Consider the following 22,119-nt stretch of genomic DNA (forward strand, 5'->3'; position numbering starts at 1 on the left):
TCTTTTTGACAAGGTTCATAATATCCCTCGTTATCCAGGGTTCCCTACACTTGCCACACTTATCTACCGCCATCACAGGTACAATCCTGTCCTGAATTCTAATCAACTGACATTTGAAAGCCTCCCACATGTCGGATGTTAATTTTCCCTCAAGCAGCCTCGCCCAATCAACACTCTCCAGAGCCTGTCTAATGTTGCGTCTGTTTAGCACAGGGCTAAATCGCTGGCTTTGAAAGCAGACCCAGGCAGGCCAGCAGCACGGTTCAATTCCCGTAACAGCCTCCCCAAACAGGCACCGGAATGTGGCGACTAGGGGCTTTTCACAGTAACTTCATTTGAAGCCTACTTGTGACAATAAGTGATTTTCATTTCATTTCATTTTCATTTTCATTTCATTTCATTAGCCTTGCCCCAGTCTAACACCTTCACCTGAGGACCACTCTTGTCTTTTTCCATAAGCAGCTGAAAACTTACAGAATTATGATCCCTGTTCCCGAAATGATCTCCTACTGAAACTTTGATTACCTGGCCGGGCAGATTCCCGAGCACCAGATCTAAAATGCCCCCTCGCGAGTTGGGCTATTTACATATTGTTTCAAGAAACCCTCCTCGATGCTCCTTACAAATTCTGCTCCATCCCTGCCTCCAGCAGTAAGTGTGTCCCAGTCAATATAGGGAAAGTTAAAATCACCCACCACAACAACCCTATTGTTTATGCATCTTTCCAAGATCTGTCTGCACATCTGTCTGCACATCTTCTCTACCTCCCGCTGGCTGTTATGAATTCTGTAGTAAACCACCAACACTTTGACAGCATCTTTCCTGTAGCTGAGCTCCACCCAGATTGCCCTGCTGCCGGAACTGTTGCTAGCTGTTTTTTTTACTGTCCTCTCTTCACTACGCTCCGGTTTCCTACATTGGTTCCCATGCCCCTGTCACATTGGCTTAAACCCCCCCCCCCCCTCCCCCAACAGCGCTGGCAAACACACCCTCTGCGACATCGGTTCCAAAGGTTACATTGAGTAAAGCAACTGTTGGAACAGTGATACAGAAAGCAGCACTGAAATCGAAATATAATATATCTTGAACAATTAGAATCCATCCTTAAATGGAAACAGCCTATTTCACTGCCATGTTTCCCCAATCGGTTTCCCCGCTTGTACACAGGTACTGTGAGCGTTTCTATTATCTCCAGTCAATTTGAAGAATGAGTAGAATTGGTGTGGATTGCAGCAGTGATAATCAGTAAATCATTCCCTTTATCTTCACCTCCGTATAAAGAGTCGCAGCAACAAGACCAAGTAAAGGGCGGAAGGTGTGTTGTGTGGGAGAATGTGTCCCATTGTCTAAATCTGACAAATCAGTGGCGGAAGCAAGTTTAATGAATAATTTCATTGGGTGTTTTCTATTCTACATTTAACAACAAGCAATCAATCCCCCAAACTGAAGACAGTACATTATTCCAATTCCCCCCATATACAGACAGAAATGATCAGTAGACAGGAATACAAATGGTTCGGATTATAAATCTTTACAGTCAGCGTCTCCTTTTGCACCGATAATGAGACGTTATTAGAAAGAGTGGGGGATTTCAGCATAACAGGATAAAGGCCAGGAGCACACGACATCATGGTGCATGTCCTCTTCTCCATGACAACACATGCACAGCGACACAGGATGTGGGATCCCTTATTGTGTTAAAACAATCCGAAAAGAATCCGACACTAACGCAAATTCACCAGACCTCCGAAATTTGTCCGCCAGAAGAAACAGGAGGAATATCAGCACACCGCCATTGGTACAGGTAGAGTGTTGTCAGTGTGGTCTCTCCTCTGCAGGAGCCATTAAAGTAAGAACACGTACACCATGCCGAGAATGACAACACAACAGACCTCACTCCTGTCCATGCAAGTCAGGAGAACCGTTTATCCCTCGACATCACCGAAAAACCATTTTCAAAAGGAAATACCACTGACATGGAATGCGAAGAATCGTCAACTCAACAATCAACGGGATTCCCGAGAGAGCGGAGCACGGGGATCAGACAACAAACGTCAGACATTGTCTGCCAATTTACAATAATCAAAGAGGATACCAGGACAGAATAGCATAACCTGATCAGAGCCAACATACGGATCTCTCCTCCTTTTGTTTAAAGCTGGAGTGGGTGTTTTATTTCACAACTGGAGCCGGTGTGTTGTTCACAGCTGGAGTCCATGTGTTGTTCACAGCTGGAGTCGGTGTGTTGTTCACAGCTGCAGTCGGTGTGTTGTTCAGAACTGAAGACGGTGTGTTGTTCACAGCTGGAGTCGGCGTGTTGTTCACAGCTGCAGTCGGTGTGTTGTTCAGAACTGAAGACGGTGTGTTGTTTATAGCTGGAGTCTGTGTGTTGTTCACAGCTGCAGTCGGTGTGTTGTTCAGAACTGAAGACGGTGTGTTGTTTACAGCTGCAGTCGGTGTGTTGTTCAGAACTGAAGACGGTGTGTTGTTCACAGCTGGAGTCTGTGTGTTGTTCACAGCTGCAGTCGGTGTGTTGTTCAGAACTGAAGACGGTGTGTTGTTCACAGCTGGAGTCGGTGTGTTGTTCACAGCTGCAGTCGGTGTGTTGTTCAGAACTGAAGACGGTGTGTTGTTCACAGCTGGAGTCGGCGTGTTGTTCACAGCTGCAGTCCGTGTGTTGTTCAGAACTGAAGACGGTGTGTTGTTTACAGCTGGAGTAGGTGTGTTGTTTACAGCTGCAGTCGGTGTGTTGTTTATAGCTGGAGTCTGTGTGTTGTTCACAGCTGCAGTCGGTGTGTTGTTCAGAACTGAAGACGGTGTGTTGTTTACAGCTGCAGTCGGTGTGTTGTTCAGAACTGAAGACGGTGTGTTGTTCACAGCTGGAGTCTGTGTGTTGTTCACAGCTGCAGTCGGTGTGTTGTTCAGAACTGAAGACGGTGTGTTGTTCACAGCTGGAGTCGGTGTGTTGTTCACAGCTGCAGTCGGTGTGTTGTTCAGAACTGAAGACGGTGTGTTGTTCACAGCTGGAGTCGGCGTGTTGTTCACAGCTGCAGTCGGTGTGTTGTTCAGAACTGAAGACGGTGTGTTGTTTATAGCTGGAGTCTGTGTGTTGTTCACAGCTGCAGTCGGTGTGTTGTTCAGAACTGAAGACGGTGTGTTGTTTACAGCTGCAGTCGGTGTGTTGTTCAGAACTGAAGACGGGGTGTTGTTCACAGCTGGAGTCTGTGTGTTGTTCACAGCTGCAGTCGGTGTGTTGTTCAGAACTGAAGACGGTGTGTTGTTCACAGCTGGAGTCGGTGTGTTGTTTACAGCTGCAGTCGGTGTGTTGTTCAGAACTGAAGACGGTGTGTTGTTCACAGCTGGAGTCGGTGTGTTGTTCACAGCTGCAGTCCGTGTGTTGTTCAGAACTGAAGACGGTGTGTTGTTCACAGCTGGAGTCGGCGTGTTGTTCACAGCTGCAGTCGGTGTGTTGTTCAGAACTGAAGACGGTGTGTTGTTCACAGCTGGAGTCGGTGTGTTGTACACAGCTGCAGTCGGTGTGTTGTCCAGAACTGAAGACGGTGTGTTGTTCACAACTGGAGTCGGCGTGTTGTTTACAGCTGCAGTCCGTGTGTTGTTCAGAACTGAAGACGGTGTGTTGTTTACAGCTGGAGTAGGTGTGTTGTTTACAGCTGCAGTCCGTGTGTTGTTTACAGCTGGAGTCTGTGTGTTGTTCACAGCTGCAGTCGGTGTGTTCACAGCTGCAGTCGGTGTGTTATTCACAGCTGGAGTCGTTGTGTTGCTTACAGCAGGAGTGGGTGTGTTATTCATAGCTGAAGTCGGTGTCATGCTCACAACTGGAGTGGGTGTGTTGTTTACAGCTGCAGTCGGTGTGTTGTTCACAGCTACAGTCGCTGTGCTGTTTACAGCTGGAGTCGGTGTGTTGTTTACAGCTGGAATCGGTGTGATGTTCACAGCTGGAGTGTGTGTGATGTTCACTGCTGGAGTCGGTGTGTTGTTTACAGCTGCAGTCGGTGTGTTGTTTACAGCTGGAATCAGTGTATTTGCAGCTGGAGTTGGCGTGTTGCTTACAGCTGGAATCGGTGTCATGTTCACAGCTGAAGTGGGTTGTGTTGTTCACAGCTGCAGTCGGTGTGTTGTTTACAGCTGGAGTCGGTGTCATGTTCACAGCTGGAGTGTGTGTGATGTTCAGAGCTGGAGCCGGTGTGATGTTCGCAGCTGGAGTCGGTGTGTTGTTTACAGCTGGAGTCAGTGTGTTGTTTAAAGCTGGAGTGGGTGCTTTGTTCACAGCTGGTCGGTGTGTTGTTTACAGCTGGAGTCGGTGTGTTGTTTACAGCTGGAGTTGGTGCTTTGTTCACAGCTGGTCGGTGTGTTGTTTACAGCTGGAGTCAGTGTGATGTTTACATCTGGAGTCGGTGTGTTGTTCACAGCTGGAGTCAGTGTGTTTTCACAGCTGGAATCGGTGTGTTGTTCACAGCTGGAGTCGGTGTGTTATTCGTAGCAGGGGTCGATGTGTTAGCTGAAGCTGAAATATGTTAGTTATTTGAAACTACAGTCTATGTCTTGGATTAGGTGCTATATCGAGCTTTGTGTTAGTACCAGCTGCAGCCGGCGTGTTTCTTGCTGCCGGTGAGGACGTCATCCTTGTGGAGTGTCTCCTAAAAGGACACACACAGAAGACGTGATTAGTGAAGGGAAATAATTTTTGTTCAGAATTTATTTATTTTCCTTTCTCAGGCGCAGGACTGTTTTCAATATGTTTTCACCACCGATCAATGCCAACAGCTTTTTACGCTGCATGCACACCAATTTGCCTAGGGCCATGAGACCATAAGACATACGAGCAGAATTAGGCCACTTGGCCCATCGAGTCTGCTCCGCCATTCAATCATGGCTGATATTTTTCTCATCCTCATTCTCCTGCCTTCTCCCCATAACCCCTGATCCCCACCTGACACCTGTATGTGTCTTTAAATGGGCAGCTTCGGTTATTTAATCTGGGGGATGAAAATCTCCTTCAGATAAATAGATCCGCTGTTAGACTTTGAGAATCACCCAGTAAACAATCTTCTGGGAAACTGGATTTTGAAAACAATCGATTGGCATATTATGTCTGAGAGCGACATGCATCTGAACCAGGCAGAAATAATATTAATGGAAGTGAGCTATTTATGATTGGGGAACTTGTTCTGCTGATGATGGGGGAGCGAGAAAGATCCATACATGGATTAGTCAGGAATTTGCGTGTAGCATAGTTCTAAGAGCCTTAAAATGGAAGAAAGAATAATAGTATGCCCAATACCCAACAAGTTGCACGCAACAAATTTTTATAAAGTGAACAGGCATGATTCGGACATACTTTCGCCAGGAATTAGGGGCAGCACGGTAGCATTGTGGATAGCACAATTGCTTCACAGCTCCAGGGTCCCAGGTTCGATTCCGGCTTGGGTCACTGTGTGTGCGGAGTCTGCACATCCTCCCCGTATGTGCGTGGGTTTCCTCCGGGTGCTCCGGTTTCCTCCCACAGTCCAAAGATGTGCAGGTTAGGTGGAATGGCCATGATAAATTGCCCTTAGTGTCCAAAATTGCCCTTAGTGTTGTGTGGGGTTACTGGGTTATGGGGGTAGGGTGGAGGTGTTGACCTTGGGTAGGGTGCTCTTTCCAAGAGCCGGTGCACACTCGATGGGCCGAATGGCCTCCTTCTACACTGTAAATGCTATGATAATCTATGAATTTGAAAAGAAAACCATAGAAACACATAAAATAATAGTATCACGCAGCCCTCTGCGGTAAATAATTCGAGACATTAATTTCATATAAACTTACACTTGCTCCTCGTTACACAGATTTATGAAAGAAGAAGAAGAAGTCCAAGAAATGTCACTCTTTGTCTTCACAGTAAAAGTTTAACATTTGGTTCCAGAAATAGAGCTTAGGAAAGAGGGTTATCAGTGGAAGGAAGTTCGTGCAATTAGTAACAGCAGAGTTAACCTGCTGAAGAAATTCCAATGAGTAAAAGTCGCAAATTTATTTAACTAGTAGTCTACCTGGTCGGAGCTATAAGGTGCAATAGCAGAAATACCGGTGGCACAGGTGATTGAATTCAAAATCTCGCAGTATTCTGGACATGTCTCAGTTGTTGGGAAGGTCGCATATGTAAGAACACCACTCAGCTAAGGATGGATTGAGCTTAGAACGTTAACAGCAGCAGCCAGAGCAGTGGCACCACGGCTGGCTCTGATGTTCAGAAGGGAGGGTCAAAGCGCAGAAGAGTAATAGTAATATAGTCTATAGTCAGGGGCAAAGATAGGCGCTTCTGTGGACGTGAAAGAGACTCCAGGATAGTATGTTGCCTCCCTGGTGCCAGGATCCAGGATGTCTCCGAACGGGTAGAGGGAATCCTGAAGGGGGAGGGCAAACAGGCAGAGGTCGTTGTACATATTGGTACTAACGACATAGGCAGGAAGGGGCATGAGGTCCTGCAGCAGGAGTTCAGGGAGCTAGGCAGAAAGTTAAAAGACAGGACCTCGAGGGCTGTAATCTCGGGATTACTCCCTGTGCCACGTGCCAGTGAAGCTAGAAATAGGAAGATAGAGCAGATAAACACGTGGCTAAACAGCTGGTGTAGGAGGGAGGGTTTCCATTATCTGGACCACTGGGAGTTCTTCCGGGGCAGGTGTGACCTGTATAAGAAGGACGGGTTGCATCTAAACCGGAGAGGCATAAATATCCTGGCCGCGAGGTTTGCTAGTGTCACACGGGAGGGTTTAAACTAGTATGGAAGGGGGGTGGGCACGGGAGCAATAGGTCAGAAGGTGAGAGCATTGAGGGAGAACTAGGGAATAGGGACAGTGTGGCTCTGAGGCAGAGCAGACGGGGAGAAGTTGCTGAACACAGCGGGTCTGGTGGCCTGAAGTGCATATGTTTTAATGCAAGGAGCATTACGGGTAAGGCAGATGAACTTAGAGCTTGGATTAGTACTTGGAACTATGATGTTGTTGCCATTACAGAGACCTGGTTGAGGGAAGGGCAGGATTGGCAGCTAAACATTCCAGGATTTAGATGTTTCAGGCGGGATAGAGGGGGATGTAAAAGAGGAGGCGGAGTTGCGCTACTTGTTCGGAGAATATCACAGCTGTACTGCGAGAGGACACCTCAGAGGGCAGTGAGGCTATATGGGTAGAGATCAGGAATAAGAAGGGTGCAGTCACAATGTTGGGGGTATACTACAGGCCTCCCAACAGCCAGCGGAAGATAGAGGAGCAGATAGGCAGACAGATTTTGGAAAAGAGTAAAAACAACAGGGTTGTGGTGATGGGAGACTTCAACTTCCCCAATATTGGCTGGGACTCACTTAGTGCCAGGGGCTTAGACGGGGCGGAGTTTGTAAGGCGCATACAGGAGGGCTTCTTAAAACAATATGTAGACAGTCCAACTAGGGAAGGGGCGGTACTGGACCTGGTATTGGGGAATGAGCCCGGCCAGGTGGTAGATGTTTCAGTAGGGGAGCATTTCGGTAACAGTGACCACAATTCAGTAAGTTTTAAAGTACTGGTGGACAAGGATAAGAGTGGTCCGAGGATGAATGTGCTAAATTGGGGGAAGGCTAATTATAACAATATTAGGCGGGAACTGAAGAACAAAGATTGGGGGTGGATGTTTGAGGGCAAATCAACATCTGACATGTGGGAGGCTTTCAAGTGGCATTGAAAGGAATACAGGACCGGCATGTTCCAGTGAGGAAGAAAGATAAATACGGCAATTTTCGGGAACCTTGGATGACGAGGGATATTGTAGGCCTCGTCAAAAAGAAAAAGGAGGCATTTGTCAGGGCTAAAAGGCTGGGAACAGACAAAGCCTGCGTGGAATATAAGGAAAGTAGGAAGGAACTTAAGCAAGGAGTCAGGAGGGCTAGAAGGGGTCACGAAAAGTCATTGGCAAATAGGGTTAAGGAAAATCCCAAGGCTTTTTACACGTACATAAAAAGCAAGAGGGTAGCGAGGGAAAGGGTTGGCCCACTGAAGGATAGGCAAGGGAATCTATGTGTGGAGCCAGAGGAAATGGGCGAGGTACTAAATGAATACTTTGCATCAGTATTCACCAAAGAGAAGGAATTGGTAGATGTTGAGTCTGGAGAAGGGGGTGTAGATAGCCTGGGTCACATTGTGATCCAAAAAGACGAGGTGTTGGGTGTCTTGAAAAATATTAAGGTAGATAAGTCCCCAGGGCCTGATGGGATCTACCCCAGAATACTGAAGGAGGCTGGAGAGGAAATTGCTGAGGCCTTGACAGAAATCTTTGGATCCTCGCTGTCTTCAGGGGATGTCCCGGAGGACTGGAGAGTAGCCAATGTTGTTCCTCTGTTTAAGAAGGGTAGCAAGGATAATCCCGGGAACTACAGGCCGGTGAGCCTTACTTCAGTGGTAGGGAAATTACTGGAGAGAATTCTTCGAGACAGGATCTACTCCTATTTGGAAGCAAATGGACGTATTAGTGAGAGGCAGCACGGTTTTGTGAAGGGGAGGTCGTGTCTCACTAACTTGATAGAGTTTTTCGAGGAGGTCACTAAGATGATTGATGCAGGTAGGGCAGTAGATGTTGTCTATATGGACTTCAGTAAGGCCTTTGACAAGGTCCCTCATGGTAGACTAGTACAAAAGGTGAAGTCACACGGGATCAGGGGTGAGCTGGCAAGGTGGATACAGAACTGGCTAGGCCATAGAAGGCAGAGAGTAGCAATGGAGGGATGCTTTTCTAATTGGAGGGCTGTGACCAGTGGTATTCCACAGGGATCAGTGCTGGGACCTTTGCTCTTTGTAGTATATATAAATGATTTGGAGGAAAATGTAACTGGTCTGATTAGTAAGTTTGCAGACAACACAAAGGTTGGTGGAATTGCGGATAGCAATAAGGACTGTCGGAGGATACAGCAGGATTTAGATCGTCTGGAGACTTGGGCGGAGAGATGGCAGATGGAGTTTAATCCGGACAAATGTGAGGTAATGCATTTTGGAAGGTCTAATGCAGGTAGGGAATATACAGTGAATGGTAGAACCCTCGAGAGTATTGAAAGTCAAAGAGATCTAGGAGTACATCCACAGGTCATTGAAAGGGGCAACACAGGTGGAGAAGGTAGTCAAGAAGGCATACGGCATGCTTGCCTTCATTGGCCTGGGCATTGAGTATAAGAATTGGCAAGTCATGTTGCAGCTCTATAGAACCTTAGTTAGGCCACACTTGGAGTATAGTGTTCAATTCTGGTCGCCACACTACCAGAAGGATGTGGAGGCTTTAGAGAGGGTGCAGAAGAGATTTACCAGAATGTTGCCTGGTATGGAGGGCATTAGCTATGAGGAGCGATTGAATAAACTTGGTTTGTTCTCACTGGAACGAAGGAGGTTGAGGGGAGACCTGATAGAGGTATACAAAATTATGAGGGGCATAGACAGAGTGGATAGTCAGAGGCTTTTCCCCAGGGTAGAGGGGTAAATTACTAGGGGGCATAGGTTTAAGGTGAGAGGGGCAAGGTTTAGAGTAGATGTACGAGGCAAGTTTTTTACGCAGAGGGTAGTGGGTGCCTGGAACTTGCTACCGGAGGAGGTAGTGGAAGCAGGGACGATAGGGGCATTTAAGGGGCATCTTGACAAATATATGAATAGGATGGGAATAGAAGGATACGGACCCAGGAAGTGTAGAAGATTGTAGTTTAGTCGGGCAGCATGGTCGGCACGGGCTTGGAGGGCCGAAGGGCCTGTTCCTGTGCTGTACATTTCTTTGTTCTTTGTTGTAGCATGATCAGCTGTACAAAATAGTAAGAATGGACTTTCAAAGGAAACCCTGTTTGATAATTTCAACAGACTAGTTCTGTGATAAACAACAAGAGTCTTGTTAACGGAAGTAATAGAAGTACTGTCCTCTAAATTACAAAAGACCCATGATAAGTTGTCATTCAAATTGCTATTGAACAAGACAAGGTCTGTTTAATGTATTTTTAATACATTGGGCAGGGATGGATTATTGACGCATAATCCAGAGTGCAATGTTACATTGAGCTTTAGAACATAGAACACACAGTGCAGAAGGAAGCCATTCGGACCAGCGAGTCTGCACCGACCCATTTAAGCCTTCGCTTCCACCCTATCCCCGTAACCTAATAACCCCTCCAAACCTTTTTGGCCACTAAGGGCAATTTAGCATGGTCAATCCACTTTACCTGCACGTCTTTGAACTGTGGGAGGAAACCGGGGCACCCACAGGAAACCCACGCAGACACGGGGAGAACGTGCAGACTCCGCACAGACAGTGACCCAGCAGGGAAGTTGCTATCAAGGAATTTTATCAAGTTGCTAATCCCGGATTAGCGTCATATTTCAAGAATCAATCCTGGAGTCTCAGATATTGAACGGACACATGGATAGTGCAAAGATGTAAATTTCTGTGATAATACATTGTAATTGTGAATGCAGGGTGTGAGGAAGATGATAATGGTACTCGACAATAAGGTTGATGGCATCATATTTCATAGCAACGGGTGTTTTGGTTCACTTTTGCCCTGGGAATGGAACCAGAGAATAGATTTTCAAACAGTTTCTATTTTGGAGTGTAATTGTTTTATTCGTCCATGGGAAAACGGCGGCCCGAGTCTGTGTCAACGTTTGTTGGCCTTCCCCGATTTTCCTTTCAGGCATCAGTTAAGAGAAAACTCTGGGTCTGGAGTCACATGTAGGACAGACAAGAAGAGGGCGGAAGATTCCCTTCCCTGAAGGACATGAGTGATGGGTTTTCAATGGTTTCATGGATTTCATTAATTCCAGCTTTTTGTTGAATTAAAATTTCACCATCTGCTGTGGCGGGATTTGAACCGGCGACCCAGAGCATTATTCTGCTGTCTGCATTACTGGTCCAATGACAAGACCAATATGTCACCGCCGCCCATCGTACAAGAACAACAAAGAGTTAAACCCCGATTCAGCAAGTAATTATAAAGGTCCTGTTCGTATTTATTCCATGTTTATTAATTGAAACAAATGTGGAAATATTTTTCCAGTTGTATAGAACACTTGTTTAGGGTGGCCTCCAGGAATGTGTGCAGTTTTGGCTTGCATGATCTTGCGCTGGAGGCGGGAATGTTTCCTGCGTTCTGAGCGTTACATATATGTGCTAGATTTGGAGAATACGGGATGAGGTGGGGCGGGAGGGGACTGCTGGGGCTCAGGCATGATTAATCATGCTCAGATAAAGAACAACTGCCGATTGTTTGTATCACGTTGTGGACTAGTCCGCGCCTTGGTGGCATTTCAGAAGGACCATGTGTCTTTCACTATTCTAATTTCAGCAGCTGTTGGCGAAATGCGTCGCAAAGGTTTGATAGCATTACAATGCCCCCTGATTATATTTGCATTGATCTTTTCCTTGATATTATTGTGTCAGGTACAGTGCTATCTGAGAGGTGGTGGATTGTTGAAGTGTGTTTATTAGTTAATTGGCTAAAAGGATTATTAAATCAGACTTGCTGACGCTGATGCTAGATTTTAGATGGCAACTGAAAGATTTGGAATTGGTCATTTTGTCAACACAAAAGTGCAATGTGTGAATTCTTCACCAGCAGCATGATATTGTTGCTCACTAACGCTGCCAAGTTCCATTCTAATAATAATCGCTTATTTTCGTAAGTAGGCTTTAGTGACGTTACTGTGAAAAGCTCCTAGTCGCCACATTCCGGCGCATGTTCGGGGAGGCTGGAATGCGAATTGAACCCGTGCTGCAGGCGTTGTTCTGCATTACAAGCCAGCTGTCTTAGCCCACTGTGCTAATGGCCTATACCGTGGGCAACCTACAAGGTATATGAGCAAATATAGCAAATATATAAGCACAGGTTATTAAATTCCAAATCTGGCTATATTTTTGTATATCACAGGTTTTTGGAATATCGCTCATATGAGACGACCACTCAAATCAAGATTGAGAGATCAAATATGTAATTACCATTAACCCAAAGGAAACTGTCGGTCAAATGTTGATCATTAATTTTGAAATACAACAAGGTCAGGAGGGAGGAGGAGCTCAGAGAACGTGACTCTTTGTTCAGAAATGAAGCAGGCGATCTATTTGAACCAAAGGACATATTGAAATGGTTTCGACTAGGAATTAAGTTATGGTTCCCCCTGACTGGTGAATATATAACATAGGGCCAGATACACAGGCAACAGAAATTTTAATTGGCGACTGAGAAGAAGATTAATGCGGATTGTGAATCTTTGCAATCTCTACGGCAGAGGATTAAACATCTTTCTGCAGTAATCATTTTTCTGGTTGTGAGGTACTTTTTCATCTGTTGGGAACAGATGTAACATATGGAGTGCAAGCTAAAAGAGAATTGATCAGAAATTATGCCTCGTGATCTTATTAAATGACAGATCAGACTCCTCCCCGCCCCCACTGTATGGTCTGCCCCTCCCATATTCCGTCCGAACGCATCACTTGTGACTTGCAGGAGTGTCGGTATAGGCTTCATGTGCAGATGAATTGCCAAAAGAATAGGATGACATGTTAAGTGACCTTTGTAATGAGGATTTTCCACGGCTTGATGAAGTATGCAGAGGGGCAATGGAAGAAAGCATCCACAAACAAATATTTCATCTTCGAATGGATGATTGTTAAAGAGTCATTTGGGCAGACAGGTAGAACGCCCTGAATTGTTACATGTGGCTCTGGGGCAATGGGTGCATTTCTTGCCTGTTTTCACGTCTCTCAGGCTAACGACTGGACAGATTAGGTCCAAATCTGAGGGACTGAGGAATAGAGAAAAACATTCGACCCATATGCCAAGCATAGATTTTCTGAGATCCAAGTCAGTAACTCAGGAACACTGCCTCTTTCCAGGTTTCTTATGAAATAAATGATCTATGAACAACAGGCTCCACTGTGACTACATCATTATACTTACTATTTCATGTAGAATTGCAGCTATTCTCTGCACAGCACGTGATATTTGCATTAAGGTTGATCTGAAAGTCATTCAGGTTGATGCGAAAGTCATTGCAGATATTTTCAGTGATACATCCGTGGATGTTAACTATCTGTGTCGGCGACTCTGCACATAATGAGACAATAATTAACCTTCAGTACCGATGAAGATCACGGGAAATCATTTAATTTCCAAACGGGACTTAAAGATGTCGATGCACAATTTGGAATTTTCTGCCCATGCTAATATTTCTGGAACACACTTCGATGCAAGATGTATAGTTCGCCATTCAGATAAAGCTCCTAATGTTCCTGTACTTGAAATGCTGCCAACAGACAGCAGGCATGAATTACAATTACATTCCTCCACCGCCGCGCCACCCACATAAGAACATAAGAACTAGGAGCAGGAGTAGGCCATCTGGCCCCTCGAGCCTGCTCCACCATTCAATGAGATCATGGCTGATCTTTTGTGGACTCAGCTTCACTTTCGGGCCCGAACACCATAACCCTTAATCCCTTTATTCTTCAAAAAAACTATCTATCTTTATCTTAAAATCATTTAATGAAGGAGCCTCAACTGCTTCACTCGGCAAGGAATTCCATAGATTCACAACCCTTTGGGTGAAGAGGTTCCTACTAAGGTCAGTCCTAAATCTACTTCCCCTTATTTTGAGGCTATGTCGCCTAGTTCTGCTTTCACCCGCCAGTGGAAACAACCTGCCCGCATCTATCCTATCTATTCCCTTCATAATTTTATGTTTCTATAAGATTCCACCGCATCCTTCTAAATTCCAACGAGTACAGTACCAGTCCACTCAACCTCTCCTCGTATTCCAACCCCCTCAACTCTGGGATTAACCTAGTGAATCTTCTCTGCGCACCCTCCAGCGCCAGAACGTTCTTTCTCAAGAAAGGACACCAAAACTGAACAGGTGTGGCCTCACTAACACCTTATACAATTGCAGCATAACCTTCCTAGTCTTCAACTGCATCCCAATAGCAATGAAGGACAAAGCTCCATTTGCCTTCTTAATCACCTGTTGCACCTGGAAACTCACTTTTTGCAACTCATGCACTAGCACACCCAGGTCTCTCTGCACAGCAGCATGTTTTAATATTTTATCATTTAAATAATAATCCCATTTGCTGTTATTCCCACCAAAATGGATAACCTCACATTTGTCAACATTGTATTCCATCTGCCAGACCATAGCCCATTCACTTAACCTATCCAAATCCCTCTGAAGACTTCCGGTATCCTCTGCACTTTTTGCTTCACCACTCATCTTAGTGTTGTCTGCAAACTTGGACACATTGCACTTGGTCTCCAACTCCAAATCATCTATGTAAACTGTGAACAATTGTGAGCCCAACACTGATCTCTGAGGGACACCACTACTGACTGCCAACCAGAGAAATACCCATTAATCCCCACTCTTTGCTTTCTGTTAATTAACCAGTCGTCTATCCATGCTACTACCTTACCTTTAATACCATGCATCTTTATCTCATGCAGCAACCTTTTGTGTGGCACCTTGTCAAAAGCTTTCTGGAAATCCAGTTATACCACATCCATTGGCTCCCCATTATCTACCGCACTGGTAATGTTCTCAAAAAATAGTTAGGCATGGCCTTCCCTTTATGAACCCATGCTGCGTCTGCCCAGTGGGACAATTTCCTCGCTATTTCTTCCTTGATGATTGATTCCAGCACCTTCCCTACTACCGACGTTAAGCTCACTGGCCTATAATTACCCGCTTTCTGTCTACCTCCTTTTTTAAACAGTGGTGTCACGTTTGCTAATTTCCAATCCGCTTGGACCACCCCAGTGTGTAGTGTATCTTGGTAAAGTATCACTAGTGAATTTGCAATTTCCTTAGCCATCACTTTTAGCACGCTGGGGTGCATTCCCCAGGGCCAGGAGACTTGTCTACCTTTAGCCCCATTAGCTTGCCCATCACAACCTCCCTAGTGATATTAAATGTTCTCAAGGTCCTCACCTGTCATTGCCTCATTTCCACCAGCCACTGGCATGATATTTGTGTCTTCTACTGTGAAGACCGACCCAAAAAACCTGTTCAGTTACTCAGCCATTTCCTCATCTACCATTATTAAATCTCCCTTCTCATCCTCTACAGGAAGAATATTTACCTTAGCCACTCTTTTTTGTTTTATATATTTGTGGAAACTTTTACGATCTGTTTTTTATTTTCTGAGCAAGTTTACTCTCACAATCTATGTTCCTCTTCTGTATTTACAAATGAGAGGGGCGATATTGTTGGAGAGGACAGTGTGAAACAGATTGGTAAGCTCGAGGAAATACTTGTTAGGAAGGAAGATGTGTTGGGCATTTTGAAAAACTTGAGGATAGACAAGTCCCCCGGGCCTGACGGGATATATCCAAGGATTCTAATGGGAAGCAAGAGATGAAATTTCAGAGCCGTTGGCAATGATGTTTTCGTCCTCACTGTCAAGAGGGGTGGTACCAGGAGATTGGAGAGTGGCGAATGTTCAAAAAAGGAACTAGGGATAACCCTGGGAATTACAGGCCAGTTAGTCTTACTTCGGTGGGAGGCAAAGTAATTGAAAGGGTACTGAAGGATAGGATTTCTGAGCATCTGGAAAGACACTGTTTGATTAGGGATAGTCAGCACGGATTTGTGAGGGGTAGGTCTTGCCTTACAAGTCTGATTGAATTCTTTGAGGAGGTGACCAAGCATGTGGATGAAGGTAAAGCAGTGGATGTAGTGTACATGGATTTTAGTAAGGCATTTGATAAGGTTCCCCATGGTAGGCTTATGCAGAAAGTAAGGAGGCATGGGATAGTGGGAAATTTGGCCAGTTGGATAACGAACTGGCTAACCGATAGAAGTCAGAGAGTGGTGGTGGATGGTAAATATTCAACCTGGATCCCAGTTACCAGTGGCATACCGCAGGGATCAGTTCTGGGTCCTCTGCTGTTTGTGATTTTCATTAATGACTTGGATGAGGGAGTTGAAGTGTGGGTCAGTAAATTTGCAGACGATACGAAGATTGGTGGAGTTGTGGATAGTGAGGAGGGCTGTTGTCGGCTGCAAAGAGACATAGATAGGATGCAGAGCTGTGCTGAGAAGTGTCAGATGGAGTTTAACCCTGAAAAGTGTGAGGTTGTCCATCTTGGAAGGACAAATATGAATGCGGAATACAGGGTTAATGGTAGTGTTCTTGGCAATGTGGAGGAGCAGCGAGGTCTTGGGGTCTATGTTCTTACATCTTTGAAAGTTGCCACTCAAGTGGATAGAGCTGTGAAGAAGGCCTATGGTGTGCTCGCGTTCATTAACAGAGGGATTGAATTTAAGAGCCGTGAGGTGATGATGCAGCTGTACAAAACTTTGGTAAGGCCACATTTGGAGTACTGTGTACAGTTCTGGTCGCCTCATTTTAGGAAGGATGTGGAAGCTTTGGAAAAGGTGCAAAGAAGATTTACCAGGATGTTGCCTGGAATGGAGAGTAGGTCTTACGAGGAAAGGTTGAGGGTGCTAGGCCTTTTCTCATTAGAGCGGAGAAGGATGAGGGGCGACTTGACAGAGGTTTATAAGATGATCAGGGGAATAGATAGAGTAGACAGTCAGAGACTTTTTCCCCGGGTGGAACAAACCATTACAAGGGGACATAAATTTAAGGTGAAAGGTGGAAGATATAGGAGGGATATCAGAGGTAGGTTCTTTACCCAGAGAGTAGTGGGGGCATGGAATGCACTGCCTGTGGAAGTAGTTGAGTCGGAAACATTAGGGACCTTCAAGCAGCTATTGGATGGGTACATGGATTACGGTAAAATGATATAGTGTAGATTTATTTGTTCTTAAAGGCAGCACGGCAGCATTGTGGATAGCACAGTTGCTTCACAGCTCCAGGGTCCCAGGTTCGATTCCGGCTTGGGTCACTGTCTGTGTGGAATCTGCACGTCCTCCCCGTGTCTGCGTGGGTTTCCTCCGGGTGCTCCGGTTTCCTCCCACAGTCCAAAGATGTGCAGGTTAGGTGAATTGGCCAATGATAAATTGCCCTTAATGTCCAAAATTGCCCTTGGTGTTGGGTGGAGGTGTTGAGTTTGGGTAGGGTGCTCTTTCCAGGAGCCGGTGCAGACTCAAAGAGCCGAATGGCCTCCTTCTGCACTGTAAATTCAATGATAATCTATGATTAATCTAGGACAAAGGTTCGGCACAACATCGTGGGCCGAAGGGCCTGTTCTGTGCTGTATTTTCTATGTTCTATGTTCTATGTTCCTCTTCTTTATAGCTTTTTAGTAGCTTTCTGTTTCCCCGAAAGATTTCCCAGTCCTCTCGTCTCCCACTAACCTTTGCCATTTTGTGTGCTTTCTCCTTCAATCTGTCCTTCCATATAGTTTGATATCCTTGGATATTTAACTCCCAGTCGTGACCATCCTTTAACCATGTTTCAGTAACAGCCACTAAATCATAGTCATTCACGATGATTTGCGCGATCAACACATTTACCTTATTCCGAATACTACGAACATTCAGGTAAAGCACACTTATGTTGGCTTTTATACCTCTGTTTTAAATCTTAACACCTTGATCAGTAACCTCTCGTAAGTTATTTTACCTCTTAACTTTTCTCCTAATTTTCCTAATCGTTGAACCCATATCTTCATGTAACAACCTGCCGCGTCGCTTTCCATTTATGTTTTTACTTCCCGTTTTATTCCTTTTAGTATTCCTGGGCCTATTCACTGAGCTCCCCTCAGTCACTGTACCTTGTACTGTCGCCCTTTTTGATTTCTGCCTTACACTTTCCCCCTTACTGCCTTTTGTTTCTGTCCCTGTCTTACTACCTTCCGACTTCCTGCATCGGTTCCCACCCCCCTGCCACATTGGTTTAACCCTCTCCAAACGCTCTAGCAAATAGCCCTCCCCCTCCCCCGCTCCCGAGGACATCAGTTCCAGTCCTGCCCAGGTGTTACCCGTCCAGTTTTTACAGCTGTTGAGTTCGGGAGTGAGAGCTGGGACCTTAGAATCAGCGCGGGAATTTTGAAAAAGCGCGGGGGCTGCGAGGCAGAGGGGACCATTTAAAAGGTCGCTGTCTGTGGTGAGGTAAGTACAGATTAACTTACTTACCTTGCAGGTCAGCTGTTGAGTTCGGGAGTGAGAGCTGGGACCTTAGAATCAGCGCGGGAATTTTGCAAAAGCGTGGGAGCTGCGAGGCAGAGGGGACCGTTTAAAAGGTCGCTGCCTGTGGTGAGGTAAGTACAGATTAACTTACTTACCTTGCAGGTCAGCTGTTGAGTTCGGGAGTGAGAGCTGGGACCTTAGAATCAGCGCGGGAATTTTGAAAAAGCGCGGGAGCTGCGAGGCAGAGGGGACCGTTTAAAATGTCGCTGCCTGTGGTGAGCTAAGTACAGATTAACTTGCTTACCTTGCAGGCCAAGTCAATTTCAGCAGGAGCGGAGCAGGCTAGTCCATTTCAGGGAGGTGAGTTTCTCCTTTAAATTTTTTTTAAAATTCTAGTGTTTAAAGTGGGAACAGGAAGTCGACCCGCGGACTTCTGGGAAGACCCTCACCAATAAATTCTGGCGGAGAGGAAACCCGAGACACTACACGTGTAGTGTCTCCCACCCGCCCTCCTCCTCTAACCTAATAATAAAACCCATTGGTCTGAGGTAAGTGCCACATTGTATTATTGTTATTAATATATATATTTTTTTTATGTAAAAAATTTAATTTAGTTGTTAGCCAAATCTTGGTAGAAAGTTAGAGGAATGGCAGGGAAGGGAGTGCAATGTTCCTCCTGCAGGATGTTTGAGGTGAGGGATGCCATTAGTGTCCCTGCTGATTTTACCTGCAGGAAGTGCTGCCATCTCCAGCTCCTCCAAGACCGAGTTAGGGAACTGGAGCTGGAGTTGGAAGAACTTCGGATCATTCGGGAGGCAGAGGGGGTCATAGATAGCAGCTTCAGGGAATTAGTTACACCAAAGATTGGAGATAGATGGGTAACTGTAAGAGGGACTGGGAAAAAACAGTCAGTGCAGGGATCCCCTGCGGCCGTTCCCCTGAGAAACAAGTATACCGTTTTGGATACTTGTGGGGAGGGGGACTTACCAGGGGTAAGCCATGGGGTACGGGCCTCTGGCACAGAGTCTGTCCCTGTTGCTCAGAAGGGAAGGGGGGAGAGGTGCAGAGTATTAGTAATTGGGGACTCTATAGTCAGGGGCACAGGTAGGAGATTTGTGGGAGCGTGAGAGACTCACATTTGGTATGTTGCCTCCCAGGTGCAAGGGTACGTGATGTCTCGGATCGTGTTTTCCGGGTCCTTAAGGGGAGCAGCCCCAAGTCGTGGTCCACATTGGCACTAACGACATAGGTATGAAAGGGGATAAGGATGTCAGGCAGGCTTTCAGGGAGCTAGGATGGAAGCTCAGAACTAGAACAAACAGAGGTGTTATCTCTGGGTTGTTGCCCGTGCCACGTGATAGTGAGATGAGGAATAGGGAGAGAGAGCAATTAAACACGTGGCTACAGGGATGGTGCAGGCGGGAGGGATTCAGATTTCTGGATAACTGGGGCTCTTTCTGGGGAAGGTGGGACCTCTACAGACAGGATGGTCTACATCTGAACCTGCGGGGCACAAATATCCTGGGTGGGGGAGAGTTGTTAGTGCTCTTTGGGGGGGTTTAAACTAATGCAGCAGGGGCATGGGAACCTGGATTGTAGTTTTAGGGTAAGGGAGAATGAGAGTATAGAGGTCAGGAGCTCAGATTTGATGTCGCAGGAGGGGGCCAGTGTTCAGGTAGGTGGTTTGAAGTGTGTCTACTTCAATGCCAGGAGTATACGAAATAAGGTAGGGGAACTGGCAGCATGGGTTGGTACCTGGGATTTCGATGTTGTGGCCATTTCGGAGACATGGATAGAGCAGGGACGGGAATGGATGTTGCAGGTTCCGGGGTTTCGGTGTTTTAGTAAGCTCAGAGAAGGAGGCAAAAGAGGGGAGGTGTGGTGCTGCTAGTCAAGAGCAGTATTACGGTGGCGGAGAGGATGCTAGATGGGGACTCATCTTCCGAGGTAGTATGGGCTGAGGTTAGAAACATGAAAGGAGAGGTCACACTGTTGGGAGTCTTCTATAGGCCTCCAAATAGTTCTAGGGATGTAGAGGAAAGGATGGCGAGGATGATCCTGGATAAGAGCGAAAGTAACAGGGTAGTTATTATGGGAGACTTTAACTTTCCAAATATTGAATGGAAAAGATATAGTTCGAGTACATTAGATGGGTCGTTTTTGGTACAGTGTGCGCAGGAGGGTTTCCTGACACAGTTTGTTGACAGGCCAACGAGAGGCGAGGCCACATTGGATTTGGTTTTGGGTAATGAACCAGGCCAGGTGTTGGATTTGGAGGTAGGTGAGCACTTTGGGGACAGTGACCACAATTCGGTGACGTTTACGTTAAGGATGGAAAGGGATAAGTATACAACGCAGGGCAAGAGTTATAGCTGGGGGAAGGGAAATTATGATGCCATTAGACGTGACTTGGGGGGGATAAGGTGGAGAAGTAGGCTGCAAGTGTTGGACACACTGGATAAGTGGAGCTTGTTCAAGGATCAGCTACTGCGTGTTCTTGATAAGTATGTACCGGTCAGGCAGGGAGGAAGGTGGCGAGCGAGGGAACCTTGGTTTACCAAAGAAGTGGAATCTCTTGTTAAGAGGAATAAGGAGGCCTATGTGAAGATGAGGTGTGAAGTTTCAGTTGGGGCGATGGATAGTTACAAGGTAGCGAGGAAGGATCTAAAGAGAGAGCTAAGACGGGCAAGGAGGGGACATGAGAAGTATTTGGCAGGAAGGATCAAGGAAAACCCAAAAGCTTTCTATAGGAATGTCAGGAATAAGCGAATGACTAGGGAAAGAGTAGGACCAGTCAAGGACAGGGATGGGAAGTTGTGTGTAGAGTCTGAAGAGATAGGCGAGATACTAAATGAATATTTTTCGTCAGTATTCACTCAGGAAAAAAATAATGTTGTGGAGGAGATTGCTGAGCTCCAGGTAAATAGATTAGATGGCATTGAGGTACGTAGGGAAGAGGTGTTGGCAATTCTGGACAGGCTGAAAATAGATAAGTCACCGGGACCTGATGGGATTTATCCTAGGATTCTCTGGGAGGCCAGGGAAGAGATTGCTGGACCATTGGCTTTGATTTTTATGTCATCATTGGATACAGGAATAGTGCCAGAGGACTGGAGGATAGCAAATGTGGTCCCTTTGTTCAAAAAGGGGAGCAGAGACAACCCCGGCAACTATAGACCGGTGAGCCTCACGTCTGTAGTGGGTAAAGTCTTGGAGGGGATTATAAGAGACAAGATTTATAATCATCTAGATAGGAATAATATGATCAGTGATCGTCAGCATGGCTTTGTGAAGGGTAGGTCATGCCTCACAAACCTTATCGAGTTCTTTGAGAAGGTGACTGAACAGGTAGACGAGGGTAGAGCAGTTGATGTGGTGTGTATGGATTTCAGCAAAGCGTTTGATAAGGTTCCCCACGGTAGGCTATTGCTGAAAATACGGAGGCTGGGGATTGAGGGTGATTTAGAGATGTGGATCAGAAATTGGCTAGCTGAAAGAAGACAGAGGGTGGTGGTTGATGGGAAATGTTCAGAATGGAGTTCTGTCACAAGTGGAGTATCACAAGGATCTGTTCTGGGGCCGTTGCTGTTTGTCATTTTTATCAATGACCTAGAGGAGGGCGCAGAAGGGTGGGTGAGTAAATTTGCAGACGATACTAAAGTCGGTGGTGTTGTCGATAGTGTGGAAGGAAGTAGCAGGTTACAGAGGGATATAGATAAGCTGCAGTGCTGGGCTGAGAGGTGGCAAATGGAGTTTAATGTAGAGAAGTGTGAGGTGATTCACTTTGGAAGGAATAACAGGAATGCGGAATATTTGGCTAATGGAAAAGTTCTTGAAAGTGTGGATGAGCAGAGGGATCTAGGTGTCCATGGACATAGATCCCCGAAAGTTGCCACCCAGGTTGATAGGGTGGTGAAGAAGGCCTATGGAGTGTTGGCCTTTATTGGTAGAGGGATTGAGTTCCGGAGTCAGGAGGTCATGTTGCAGCTGTACAGAACTCTGGTATGGCCGCATTTGGAGTATTGCGTACAGTTCTGGTCAC

At 46.0% G+C, this 22,119-nt stretch overlaps 1 protein-coding gene across 2 annotated transcripts in view; it reads right to left on the reverse strand.

The window, feature by feature from the left end:
* Positions 1-4,501: 4,501 nt before the first annotated feature.
* The window catches only part of LOC140397045 (uncharacterized), a 51,839-nt gene continuing 34,221 nt past the window's right edge, over positions 4,502-22,119 (reverse strand). For both annotated transcript variants that reach the window (XM_072486088.1, XM_072486087.1), the window contains exons 9-10: positions 12,947-13,093; positions 4,502-4,658 (exon numbers count right to left, since the gene is read on the reverse strand). In XM_072486088.1, the coding sequence (XP_072342189.1) occupies positions 12,951-13,093 (143 nt within the window). In that variant the 3' untranslated portion in view covers positions 4,502-4,658; positions 12,947-12,950. The remainder of the gene's footprint in view (positions 4,659-12,946; positions 13,094-22,119) is intronic.

The sequence above is a fragment of the Scyliorhinus torazame genome, chromosome 20 (genome assembly GCF_047496885.1).
Source record: "Scyliorhinus torazame isolate Kashiwa2021f chromosome 20, sScyTor2.1, whole genome shotgun sequence".
Lineage (NCBI taxonomy): Eukaryota > Metazoa > Chordata > Chondrichthyes > Carcharhiniformes > Scyliorhinidae > Scyliorhinus > Scyliorhinus torazame.